This window comes from Phacochoerus africanus, chromosome 2, assembly GCF_016906955.1.
Source record: "Phacochoerus africanus isolate WHEZ1 chromosome 2, ROS_Pafr_v1, whole genome shotgun sequence".
NCBI classification, from domain to species: Eukaryota; Metazoa; Chordata; class Mammalia; order Artiodactyla; family Suidae; genus Phacochoerus; species Phacochoerus africanus.
The window spans coordinates 271,250,183-271,263,746 of NC_062545.1; the positions used below are offsets into that span (position 1 = coordinate 271,250,183).

The 13,564-nt window shown below is 54.8% G+C and overlaps 2 protein-coding genes across 10 annotated transcripts in view; one reads left to right on the forward strand and one right to left on the reverse strand.

The window, feature by feature from the left end:
* Positions 1-13,564, forward strand: part of RALGPS1 (Ral GEF with PH domain and SH3 binding motif 1) — a 291,847-nt gene that overhangs the window by 154,772 nt on the left and 123,511 nt on the right. The gene's annotated exons all lie outside the window — the stretch shown is intronic.
* Positions 4,411-13,564, reverse strand: part of ANGPTL2 (angiopoietin like 2) — a 33,398-nt gene continuing 24,244 nt past the window's right edge. Inside the window, exons 3-5 of the mRNA XM_047768438.1 lie at positions 10,331-10,524; positions 8,392-8,662; positions 4,411-6,232 (exon numbers count right to left, since the gene is read on the reverse strand). Of these exons, the coding sequence (XP_047624394.1) occupies positions 6,033-6,232; positions 8,392-8,662; positions 10,331-10,524 (665 nt within the window). The 3' untranslated portion in view covers positions 4,411-6,032. The remainder of the gene's footprint in view (positions 6,233-8,391; positions 8,663-10,330; positions 10,525-13,564) is intronic.

Consider the following 13,564-nt stretch of genomic DNA (forward strand, 5'->3'; position numbering starts at 1 on the left):
CTGGACTATGTAGTCTAGATGCCTTTTTGGACATAGACCCAGGCCTTGACCCCTCTTCTCTGGGACCCTGGGAATGCCCCCCCACCCCTTCCACAGCACTGAGTGCCGGCAGCCGTGTTCCTTCCACCCAGCTCTGCTTGGACTGCAGTGGATACCTAACCCGGACGGGCCAGTCGGGTCGTCCGGCTGGGAGTTAGCCGGGAAGGAGAGGGGCTTCAGGTCTTTGCTGGCACTCAGACCAGGAGGGCACGTGAGCTCGGAAATTCCGGGCTGGGGAAAGCAGACTGATGCACGACGAGAAACAGAGCGAGCCCCTGCAGGCCAGGAAAGAAAAGGCGAGAAGCTGAGAGGCTGCCTTGCCTCTTGAAGGCTTTCCAGGCAGTCTCTGGTTCCTGGCCCTCGTGAGGCCCAGCTGCGTCCCTGCTCATGGGCTCTGGGAGATACCTCGTGTCCTTATGTAACCAGCTTATTAAATGAACTGGACTCAATCAGGTGTAAGAAGAAACCGACTTTATTTTTTCCCCAGTGTCCTTTCCAGCCTACTCTGCAGATTAGCTCTTTTCCCAGTCGATGCTGACGACTTAGCAGGCCCCTGAAGTCTTTTTGCTGTTAACAATCACGTCACTCCAGACCGTCCAGATCAGAAGTCTGGACTCCACCATCCCGGTCAGGCTGGAGGCCTGGGGCGTGGGAGGGCCCACAGTCAGCGTCTCCTCTAGACCCCCCAGCCCTGCTGCCTCCCCGCCTTGTCCACTGAGCTTTGTGGCCCGTGGGGTTGGAATAGGGGAGAGGGTAGGGCCCATCTGATGTGGCCGGGTCCACTGGAACCCAGAGCTGACGCCCCATGGGGGTTCCAGTTGTCCAAAGCACTCACGCTCTGTCTTCTTCCCCTTTCCCGTCTTCTCTCCCTCTTTGATGCTGCTTCTTCCGAATTTCCCTTCTGGGCATCTCTGACTCAGCTCCCCTCATGGGGTAGCTTCTCCTCCAGCCAACCACTTATGCCCCTCCCTTGGTTCTCAGGCCTCCTGCACTGCCCCCACCCCACATCCAGGCCACCCTCTGGCTCCTAGGAATCTGTGTCCTGGCCTCCCCCCCTGGCCTCTGGCATCGGCAGGCTGGCCATTTGCTCCCAGTGCTGTACCGTTTCTCATTGCTCTCTGCCTCCAGCCCACAGACTCGAGGCGTGAGTCAGATGGTAGTGCTTATGCTCGTTCATGCCAGGCTCTTTGGATGCTTCCTTGAAGTTCCTCTCACTTGATTTAGGGAGGTGGGACACCCACCTTCCCTGCGGTGGTGGCAGTGATTCATCCGCCCCGCCCTAGGACACTTTCTCTGCACTTCTTAGGCAGGGTGCAGTCGGGGCACCCCCTTGCAGGAATGGTCTTGCACTTGCTCCAGAAGGTGGGAGCTCTTGGCAGCTATTAATTCCTTAGCCTTTTGCATCTCAGATAAAAGTGAGGTAGAGAGAGTGCCTGTTTAACATTTAGTGACACTTAAAATGTTTAATCCATGGAGTTCCCATCGTGGCGCAGCGGAAACAAATCTGACTAGGAACAGTGAGGTTGCTGGTTCGATCCCTGGCTTCTCTCAGTGGGTTAAAGATCTGGCATTGCCGTGAGCGGAGGTGTAGGTCCCAGATGCGGCTTGGACCTGACGTTGCTGCGGCTGTGGCATAGGCTGGCAACGGTAGCTCTGATTCGACCCCTAGCCTTGGAACCTCCATGTGCTGCAGGTGCGGCCCTAAAAAGCAAAAATAAAATAAAGTGTTTAATCCAGTTCTCTAGCTTTCTTTCTCTTACTATACCCGAGAGTCGTTACCAGACTGTATAAAACATATGAGGTGCTCTTAGAAGATCAGGGAGGGCCCTTGAAAAGCTCCCAGAGAGCCTCTGTGGATTATGAGCATCCTGGATTCCCATTCCCCATGTTTTCAGTAGTTCAGAGGTTTCTCTTTCAATCTTGTTCAGATTAGCTAGATTTGGGAAGGGGTCACGTCCAGGGTCACTTGCTTGGGGAATATCTCTGTGCTATTGCCATGCTCCTCACGTGAGCCCAACAGGTGCGTGCCCTCCATCGACCAAGGTATTAGCCCAAACCAGGCCATGGAGAGTTGGCTGGGGCAGGGGCAAGTCCAGGTTCACTGACTTCCTTCTGGGTCTGCAGAGGCACTCACGTGGAGACCTTAGTGATAGGAAGACCCCAACGACTGTGGCCCTTAGCCGTCGCTGGGTGGGATGGGAGAGGAGGAGGAGTGCTTTTGTGGGCTGGGGGCCCAGCGCTGCCGGGCTCTTTGCTGGCAGGTGGAGCAACTCCCTGGGCACCAGGCTCAGGGTCCTGAGCACAGCTCTCTCGTCTCCCTGTTCTCGCCTTTGATGCTATTGGTTTGGTAAACTGCTCCCCTTCCCCCATTTTACTCCAGAGAGAGTGGGTTCCACAGCTCTGGTGGGTTATTCCTTCCTCTCCTTCCATATAGCCAGGGTATGGTTTGACCAAGACTTAGGTTAGGGTGTTGGGTGAGCAGAGGTTTGAGAAGCAGGGGTGCCATGCCCTGATTTTGTTTGGTTCCCAACCAGTTTAGGAAGAGGCTTGCTTCCTCCCTGTCCAGGTGACTTTCCAGAGCTCTGTGCTTTGGGGTTTGGACACAAGACCAGTGACCGGTAAGGTTGGGCTCTGCTGTCCTTTGCCATTAATCCTCGCGTCCAGCGCACCCCACTCCAGGTGTGTGGGGAGTGGGGGGTGGCTATGGTCTGGGCCAGGATTGAGATGTTCTCACCTAACAGTATCCAGATTCCACCGTGAACCCCAAAACTGACTAGGGGTTTGGGAGAGAGGAGTCAAGAGCTCATACGTAGTGCCTGACACCTAGAACCTTCTGGATTAACTCCTGCTGAGGCGTTTTTATCAGCACTCTGGCGGTGAGCCTCATTTTCTCCCGTTCTGTGAAGTGAGACCAGCCCCTCCTGCACAGACCGCTGCGAGGTCCCCTAAGGAGGCCTAGGTCCGGTTCCCAGCACACAGCAGGCTTCAGTGAACACCAATCTCTCCACACTACAGCTTTGCTAGAAAAAGCTCTCGTACGGTAGCATTGCTTGATCGTTTGCAAGAGAGAGCGGGGAATCCAAAGGTTTAAGTGCATTTAAAATTTTGATACATACATTGACAAATTTCTCTTCAAAAATATTGAATCAATTTATACTTTCATCCAGAGTAAACAGAGCACATATTTCTCCATTCCCTCGTCCATGTGGAGATTGGCTTCTTTCGTCTTTGCCAATCCACCAGCCATCATGTGATGGTTTATGCTTGATTTAATGTACTTCTTTGGTGATTGCTAGGGTTGGCATCTTTTCTTGTTTACTGACAATTTGTGAGTGTTTGTGTGCTTGACCAAGTTTTCTATAACAATGTTTGTTTGTTTCTTTCTTTCTTGGGCCACACTCTCGACATATGGAAGTTCCCAGGCTAGGGGTCGAATTGGAGCTGGAGCTGCCGGCCTGCATTCACCACAGCCACAGTAATGCAGGATCCAAGCCGCATCTGCAGCCTATACCACAGCTCACAGAAACGCTGGATCCTTAACCGACTGAGCGAGGCCAGGGATTGAACCTGCATCCTCATGGATACTAGTTGCATTTGTTACCACTGAGCCACAACGGGAACTTCTTATATCTTTCTTAGTTTGAAAGAGTTCTTGCTGTATCATGAATATTAATCCTGTATTTTTCTCTTGTTTAATATTTGCTTTTCAATCTCGGTCATGTTTTATTTTGTTTTGTTTTTCAGAGGGCAAAAAATTGGGGATTTTCTTTACTCCTACCCCTTGGTCTTTTCCTTTACGGTTTGGGGGCGTCCCATCAGGCCTTCCTTACCCACAGATTTGTTTTACAGGAAGGTGGTACTGGCAGCTAGTGTGGAAGTCAGATCGGAAAGAGGGGGATGAAGGCATGGGCTCCTGCCCTGGTGGAGGCGCCTGCTGTCGTGGTTGAGGGAGAAGGGAGGAGAGTCTGTGCCAGGCAGAGATGAGGGCTTGCAGGGAGGGGGCAGGTTGATCTTGGCAGGGGGAAGGGGGAGTCCTTGTTTTTGACCTGAGCAATTGAGTAGGTGGTGCCGTGTGAAGAAATGGGACCCGACCTGGGGAAAGATGTCTGTGGCGTTGACTGCACTGCCTGTGTCCAGCGGAGATGTTCAGGACACGGCTGGACATGAGGAGATGGGGCTCCAGAGAGCCATCTTGGCCTGAGGTGCTGCTGGGGTACTCCTGGGGGCACAGGTGGGCACCAGAGGCAGGGAGAGTGTGAGTTCAGTGCCGTGGTGCATGTCCCCGGTGCTGAATCTCCTGGCTCTACTCTGAGAGGCTCTGGCATTGGAGGTCCCAGGAGAGCATTCTAAAGCAACAAAACGCAGTGTGGCTACATCCAAACAGCACGGATGGCTTTTATTGCAGATTTGTGTCATTACAAGGATAATCTGGGAATATATTAAAAAACAAACAAACAAACAAACCCTCCCTTTTATGTACACAAAACGTGCTACATGGTACACTTTGTGAGACTGCTGAGGTAATAGGCACACAGCCAGACGCGGACAGTACCAAACGTTCCAACATCTCGCACGCCCCGACCCACGCGCCCTCCGGGAGGGTCTCGCCTTCTCATTCATCCCTCGCTCCCTGCTTGGCAAGAGTTCCAGCAGCACTGAGCCTGACGCTTCGTGGCCAAGAGGATTCAGAAAGCCACTGTGCTGCTGTGGACCGAAGGGGTCCGTGGCCCCTGGTTATTCAGTAACTCACACAAGGGGGCCGCTTCTCATTTCCTGGCACCTGTTCTCCGGGGAAGTGTAGTTTGGAGACGGGATGTGGACTCTAGTCGGCCTGAGAGCACAGGGCCTTTGGTCGGTAGCCTCTTGGGGCCCCAGTAATTGGATGATGACTTCTTTTCACTTGAATATCTGCTGGCAAGGGAGGTTATCATTTCTCTGAAAGTTAAAATGACAGGTAGGCTAAGGTGTGACTAGAAGAAACAAGACTGCAGATACCATTATCTGCGGGACCGATAGCTTTGGGGCCTGAGTTTCCCTTTCCTGGCCACATGGAGTCCAGACTATTTCCTACTCAGAGGCTAAGGAATTTTGCCTGGAGAGGAAGCACACGGGGATAGAAAAGGTAAGGGGTACGTAGGCAAGACGTAGAGCGAGCAGAAGAGGTGCCTGGAATACGAGTGGCCAAAGACCGGGGCACGGAAGGCACTTCACGAGTGGCGTTGAATGAACGGGCAGGTGGATGGATGGATGGATGGATGGATGGACGCATGGATGGATGGATGGGTGATGAAAAGTCCTGAGAACGAGGAAAGGTGTAGAAATGGAGAGGGACGGGGATTTTGAAATTGGATTAGATGCCAAAAGGAGATGTTAAGAGTGGAAGTTGGGAACCCCTAAGCGAGAGGACAGCCCTTAGACATTCCTGGAAGAATCCAGGCTTGTGATGCCAAGGATTTCTCTTTGAATTGGAGTTACTACAGTCCACGGTCTGTTCTTAGGCTCAAGGAACACAGCATGAATGAAATGCCCTTCTCCTAAGAGCAGAGCTGTTGTTAACAGCCTCAACATCTGGGAGTTGAATATATGTGTATTTAGGCAGGTAAGGCAAACCTGTATATGTATCTAGATATATGACACGTGTATATATCTAAATGCATATATGGAGGACACACAAGTGCACAAGGTTGGCCCACACACCGTGTCTATTATGAAGGTATTTTGCAGTTGTGTTTTTATTGTAAGGACTTAATTTATTTAAGGAAAGACTTGTCTGCCATCCTGTCCTGTCTGGAAACGTGAGGGGCTGTCTGACGTGGAGAAAAGTAGCAGGGACCGAGAATACCGAATCGATTCAGTTCCATTATCTGCTGCAGTGACTTGGGAGAACAGTCCAGCGTCCCGGTCCTCCTGGCCCCGAGGTGCTCTCTGCGCTGGGGTCAGCAGGCCGGCCGGTAGGCTCCTGATGGCCACGAGAGGTCAGGAGGGGAGCCGGCCTAGTGGAAGGTGTTGGGGTTGGGCCGTATCATCATCACCACTTTCTTGAGCGAGTAGGAGCCTCCTCGGAACTCAGCCCAGTACACTCCATCCTGGTAGCGGCTCCGGTAGTGACCCCCGCGGTACCAGACCCCGTTGAGGTTGGAGTGGGCACAGGCGTTATACCACCAGCCGCCCTTCTGGTAGTGGGCACAGTTTCCTGCAGGAGAGAGAGGATGAGACCGTCTCAGGGAGCAGGTTTGACCTGTGTCCGCTGCTCGCTGGGGGCTTCGGCGGGACCCCTCTGGGGGCATTTGGCACGAGAATGCTTGAGAGGTAATGGGGTTTCAGAGCTGCTCAGACCTTCCTTCTGACACATGAGCCATGAGATCTTGGGCAAGCACTTAACCTTGTCCAGCTGCCCAGTTCTCATAGTGAAAGAAGGATGAAGGCCATGCCCCACGCAACATAGGACCATTGTGGGAAATGAGTGAGGCCACGTCCTCGCCCCGGGCCCCCTGTGAGGCCGCGTCCTCGCCGTGGCTTGCTGTGGGCTGTGGAGGAAGCATCCAGAGAGGCCTCCACAGCCCGGGTTTGAATAGAAGGCGGAAATGACCTGAGGCGGGCGGGGGAGAGGGCCAAAAGGTTTTCTTAGGACTTTTTTGAGTTTAAACTATTAGGTGGAGAGTCTTTATAGAACGACAAAGGAAGTATTCCTCCCCAGCCTGTATTCCAGCCCCCCAAAATTTTTTTTCACAAAAGCAAGATATTTTCATAAATTTGTTGGCACCATCCTATCATGCTGGATTTTGCTGCCAAGGACAAGCAGTTCGGAACAACAGTAAATGTGTGGGCAAGGTATGAGCAGGCGTGCAGGGCTTTGCCCGGCCCAGGAAGGAGAGGAGGGACCCCCATCGGGGGGTGGGCCGCCCAATCAAGTGTTGGGGTTTGGGGCCCGATGGCCTAGGCAGTTCTGCTCCAGAAGAGGCCCTGGGCTGAGGTGAGGAGGGGGCCAGCTGAGGCAGAGAGCCGGGGGGAGGCTCAGCCCGAGGCACCCCAGAGTCCCTGCAGCCCAGGTTTTCCCAGAGTTTTTCTCTGGCTCCTCCGGGTCCTGATGGGAGGCTGCAGGGTCTAAAAGGCAGCGCTGGATTTGGAGGGCAGGGCCCCCCCACCCCCGCACAGCACGGCCAGCTTGCCCTGCATGCCACCTCGCCGTCCACCAACTGTGCTGCCAGGCAGCCCTGATGGTTGGGGTCACAGAGCAGTCTTCTCCCTGCGCCCCATAATGGCCCTCAAGAGGTGCTGTGACCAGCCCCTCTGTCCCCAGTCTGACCAGCTCTGAGGGTCACCTTCCTGCCCCGCTCTTCCTGAAACCTGGGCAGCCCTGGCCTAAGAAGCCACACCGTGTCCTCGGCAGGAAGGCCTACTCCTTGAGCAGGAAGTAGACAGGGGTGTGGGTGTTTCCCCCAGTGCTGTGTGAACAGCCTGCGCCCCGGAACCTAGAGTGGGGACCCCTCCCCTCTTAGTAGGCGGGCAGCCGGGCTTGCCTCAAGGTCAGGGACAGTCCTCAACGGGGAGGGGTGGCCTTGAGATTGGGACTGAATGGGGGCCTATGAGAACAGAGAGCCTGGGCCCAGAGGCGCAGCGAGGCCTCACTGACTTTGCCAGCCAGCGAGGGTCCACAGTTAATGGGCTGCATTAACTGTAGGGGGTTGATGTCTGGATGCAGGGCTGGGCTGTCTGTGCCTCTTACAGTTTTCTGTTTTCTCCCTGTCTTTTATTTCATAAGGACCTGGGTTTGAGGCTTGTAATCTTGCACAAATGGCTTCATCTCTCCACCTGCTTCCTCTCAGTAGCTCCCTGCAGCCCCGCAGTTACAGTCCATGCTGGGGATGGACCCACACGGAGCCCTCACCCTGCCAAGTCCCAGGCGGAGCCCTTGAGTGCATTCTCCCCACCTTCTCACGCCCTGCTGGGCAGGGAGCGGCCTTCCCTCCAGGTGTGGCAACAGGCCCAGAGAGATTGAGCGGCATGGGCACAGGCACGCTGGAGGTTGGGCAGCACAGTTACCCAGGGAGCCCAGGGGGACAGGGAGCGAGGCAGAGCACAGCCCAGCACCATGTCCAGCTTGGCCCAGGGCGGCCCTCAAATGTGATTTGCGCACCATTTTACCTTCCCCTTTTGTAAATGTCACTCTGACCCAGTCTTGCAAAGGGGATCTCTGGGCCGTGGGCAGAGGCGTGGACCCTCAGGGGACAGGGACTGTGTTGGTCGGCCGGGCTCTGGGATCTTCCCGTTCCCAGGCCTGGGAGTCAGAGGCTCACTTTGATTGGTCTCTTTCCCCCGCCCTGCACCTGACCTTGACTCCATGGGTCCTACCTGTGTAGACATCATGGTCTCTGTCCAGGGTGGTGAATTGCTTGCCGTTATGCCAGGTGAAGGAGTCACCAGCGTTGCCGTGGTAGCGCCCCAGCCGAAGTTTATAATACTCGCTCTCAGGCTCCAGGCGGAAGCTGGCATATTCGGCAAAGACCTTGCGGCCAGACCAGTCCTCCATGGTGACCAGCAGTTTGTAGTTGCCTTGGTTCGTCAGCCAGTAAATGTTCTCCAGGCCCAGCCAGTACTCGCCGTCAATGTTCCCAAACCCTTGCTGGGGGAAACAGAGGCGCGCATCAGTGAGGACGGTGCTGTGCGCTCAGCCAGCAGGGCCCCGCTGTCAGCTGCTCGGCGCTGGACGCAGGGGCCCGGATGCCACTTGATGAGTCACTTTGCCTGTCTGAGCCTCAATCATGCATCACCCAAGACTATTTAGAGAGTGCCTGCTGCATGCTAGGCATTGTGTGACCATGGGGGATGCTGTGTCACCTTCCCCCTGACCCAGGGTTGCTGGAAGAACATGTAATATGGTAACCTGAGAGCCCGGCATACAGTAGGCATGCACCATGGGTTCCTTGGACAAATCCTTTACCTTCCTTCTCTGAGATTCTGTTCCCTTCTCTGGGGAAGGGCTGTGTATGAGGGTCCCATGTAAACCAAGCACCAGACAGGTGTGAGCTGTGACAAACGCATGCCACATCCACCAGGGCTCTCTCCTAAGTCTAAAATCTAGTAAATTTGTTATTGTTCTTACATGTAGTTTTGGACATCATCAGCCAAGTGCTGACCACTTGAAATCTTAAAAATAGATGGAGTCATTAACGATAATAATAGCTAGTATTTAGTGAGTACTTAGGATGAACTAGCGCTGGTATCAGAACTTTCCATAGATTCTTTCAGGAACCCTTATGCCAGCTCTGTGAGCTACGTACGTAGAGTCACAGGGTCACAGAGCAGGTGAGGGTGAGCCAGGATTTGAACCAAGAACCCAGACTTAATCACTCTGCCTACTGTTCTGAGGAAGAGAATGCGGAAAGGAGGCGGACGTGCTAAGAAGTGAGTCTCAGGAACCCCTCGGTGAGAGGGCCGAGGAGGGAGAGAAGAAAGCAAAGGCACAGGCTGGTCAGGAGGTGGCCTGGGGGGCAGGCAGGCCAGGAACGGGGCACAGAGAGCCACACGTGGGTGTCCTGGTGCAGGCCGTTTGCAGGCTTTGCAGGTGTCAGAGGCATAGGCTGTATTCAGTGCTCTGCCCCTTCCTGTCTGCAACCTTTTCCTCTGCAAACTGCGTCCATGCCGTCTCTCCCTCCTGGGGCTGACGGGAGAGCAAAGGCGGTGACGGGTGGAAGCGCCCAGGGCGGTGCCTGGCGTGTGGCAGTAGCAGTGAGCTGAGCTGTCCTCGCCGTCCTTGGTACCACTTCTTTGTCCCAGGAGGGAGGTGGGTGTGGGGCCGAGCCCTGGAGCCTTTCCTTCTACCAGATGAGCATTCAGCTCCCTGGGAGCTGGGGCCCAGATGACCCTGGAATCAGGACCTACGCATTCCCGCTGTTCCCCCCAACAGGCCGAGGGGGAGATCCTCCCAGGGACTTGGCCCTTCTGGGCTGAGAACAGGTCTTCCCCTTGGAACCCCCGGCTGCGAGTAAGGTGCTCCCCATACCTGGGCTGGGGTGAGGGGCGATTGCACCCCAGACGTTCTGAACTCCCGCCCTGTCCCTGGGACATTTGCGGGCTGGACCCCCTGCTCTATCCTGCCACCGTTGCCGGGGGCGGGGGGTGGGGGGAGGGAGGGAGCTGCTGGTCCTCACCGCCCCTGGTGGGCTGGCCGAAATGGCCCTGTTGGTGTCCTCCTCTCTCAGGCCACACGGGCCCTGACAGGTGGCCCGTACCTGCCCTCCGAGGGCCCTGGCACTGGCTGCTCAGGCCTCTCGGGGTGGGCGGTCCTTACCTTGTACGTCTCCCAGTTCCTAAAGAAGTTGACGGAGCCATCCAGGCGCCTCTGGATGACGGTCCAGCCCCCGGGGTCGTGTCTCTGGTCGCACCACACCTGCATGAGGCGGTTGGTGTTCTCTGGCTTCACCAGGTAGATGGAGCTGGTGTCGTGGCCGTCCTCCAGGGCCTGCAGGCAGTCTCTCCAGGGGCCTGGGGACACAGGTGTGCATGCGTCACAGACCCCCCCAATGCCTGACCTCCCAGCCACTTCCTCCCTACCCCCGCCCCCATGCACCCCAGGCTGCGCAGTCTCAGGCAGGGCTCCGGCTGCAAGCCCCAGGCCTGCAGGGTGAGGGGACCGATTTCGGTTTGCAAGCTTGAGAAGTAATGTGAGATAAAAACCAGAGCCCAGAACCGGGGGTCAGGACACCCAGATTCTGAGTGCGCATCACCCCTGACTCCTGCACAGTGTGATTGGGCGAGCGTCTTACGTCTCCAAGCCCAGGTTGGAAGATCGTATTTACCTCCTAGGGGTCGTGCGGATTGCTGCGATCGCACGTGCGCAGTTCCTGGGGTGGTTTTTAAGTTGGTTATATTGGCATAGAGAGAAGTGCGCCTGCTAAGAGGCAGCAGCGTGAGGCGGCAGCGTGCGGGCTCCAGCCGGTCAGCTGGCGGCTGTGCTGCCCTTCCCGAGCACCTCCGCTGACCCCACGCCTGCCTTTCTAGTCACTGTGCTCAGTGACAGGTTTTTGTAAGTGAACTTCCATGGAGTCATAGGAGCCCAAGCAGTGCCCAGAATGTGTAGCCAGAGATTTCGAGATATTTCTGGGTTTCAGACACTGGCCTCCAAATACCTTTCAGGGGGAGCAAGTTCCCGTTCAGCTCCATCTGTATTTTCCAAAGGAAGCTCACCAAGGACCAGGTGCCCAGAGCTCGTGTGCCAAGGTCCATGAGCTTCAAGGACGCTGTCCAGGGCACGTCCCAACCCTCTCTTCTAAATCTGAGACCAGATGAGTTCTGTGGTGGGTGAGCTCCCTGAGCCTGGGCAGCCGGGTCGGAAGGGATGGGTATCTCTGGGAGTCTGAAAAGTACCCCTCCCCCACTTCCCCTGGCGGTTTCCTGTGTGCAGACATTGGTCACATCATAAGGAAGGTACAAACCAGAGTCACAGAGGGCCAGATAAGCTGGATTCTTCCTTATTGATTTGAGGAAACTTCGGAAGTTTTTCAGGACTTAACCATTGCACTATGTATCTTAAAATAAAATAAATCGCCACACATAGCTTCATTCTCTTCAAAGCAGTCCTAAACTGAGAATGGTTAAGCCCAAAAGGCCTAAGAAAATTCCGCCTTGTTCTGCTAATGGGTATGTTTATTCAACAATTATGGAGTCCCAGTCTGGCAGGTACCATGCTGGGTCACAGAAGCCGAGGGCAGGGTGGAGGCGGCTCTGATGCCCAGCCTGGGAGAGCTGACCTCACCAGCCTTCTCTTGACCTGAAATCCTGTGGAACCCTGTCCCTTCCCTTCTGTGTGTGTGTGTGTGTGTGTGTGTGTGTGTGTGTGTGTGTGTTGTTGTTGTGGCAGGGAGGGGGGGGGAGAGACTGGGGGGATGGGCAGGCATCAGCAGCAGATGTATTTAGCTTTTCCTGTGTAGATCAAACTTCACATTCCTTCCTGGCTGGGACTGGGCTTGAGTAGTCCACAGGTGATGGTTAAACAGGCAAAGGCTGGGTTTGGTCTTTGTTGAGACATCTCAAGTGGGCCTTTCCTGAGACCATACGGCTGTGTGTGAGCAGCCCCACCGGGACCCTGATGGCAGGGCGGGAGCTGTCTTGCTCGACCCCTTGCCTCCAGTGCCCACTGTAGCAGTGAGAGTGGTGGACGTGGGTGCTCACCGCTGACAGCTAACCCAGCTCCTTCCCTCATCGTCCAGGGCAAGGCTTCTCACAACTCACCTGCTGGCCAGCCCTCTTTCCCCCAAGGGATGGCTCAGGGCCCCAGGCACCCCCCAGCAGTGACCTAAGCCACTGCTTCCTTCTATGCCTTGTGCCTCTTCTGTCCTGGGAGGGGGAGCCAGACCTCCAGAAAGAACACTGACGAAGGAGAAAAAGGTTTTGGTTGTGTTCAGCCCACCGCCCCAAGGGACCAAGGCAGAGAATGGGCGTCTGTCCCTGACAGCTGGAGCAGAGCACGGGGTGGGCGTGGGGGCCTCCGGCTCGTTACCAAGTCAGAAGCACAGGAGAGGCCGCTCGATGCAAAGACTGGTGACAGAAGATCCGGCAAAAGCCCGCAGAATAACGCCCACTGCACACAGCAGCCAGACCTCTTGCTGCGGAGCCGCGGAAAGGCTCTGAGGATGGCAGGTCAGCCTCACAGCTCCCAGCCTGCGCTGCTGGTGTGGGTTCCACGCGTTGTGCCAGCTTTACATTCGACATTTCTACAAAGGGCTGTTTTTAAAGGACGAGTGTTTATAAATATTTGGGGACCACTAGTCCCTCTAAGAATTTGGAAACGCTCCAGGCCGTCTATCCAGAAGACACACAGACACACAGTTTTGCTTATAATCAGATGGTAAATGGACCTCCCAACCCCTGATTATGAAACCCCATCTCGAGGAGCGGCTTGACTGGAGTGGGGCCAGTCATAAAATGTTACTAGCCAATGTGCTGGGCGTTGACCGTGTGCCCCATCTGTGCATCTATAAACGAGGTCTTCCTGACACATCTGCCAGGTAGCCAGTAGTCTCTGCACTTTACAGATGAGTAACCTGGAACATGGGGACGTTAGGTGACACTGTTGAGGCCCCGTGGCCGGTAAGGGCAGGTACGGTATCTGAGCCCAGGTCATGGAACAGAGCCTGGACTCTAAAGCTCTCTTCTTTTTCCCCAAACAGAGTGAACTCCAGAGTAGCAGGCTTCTCTCTTTGTCCCTACAACTATTTTTTATCTTTGCCAGTCAGCCAGGTTAAAAAAAAAAAAAAAAGAATTTATAATTTTTTTCTTTGCCAAGCTGTTGTGCCTTTTTAAATCTTATTTTTTTTTTTCGATTCTTACCTTTCAGTGTACTTTGCCCATTTTACAACTATTTTAGTGTCTCTTATAATGTAGAAGTTTTCCTTTGCTTTTCTCAATCATGGAGTAAGCGCAAAATAGTGTAGGCATGTTTAGTATTTTCTGCTATTTCTGAAAAGAGTCTCCCTGTGTCTCCCGCAACGTGCACATCTCATGGCCCTGAGGGCCCATTACCTCC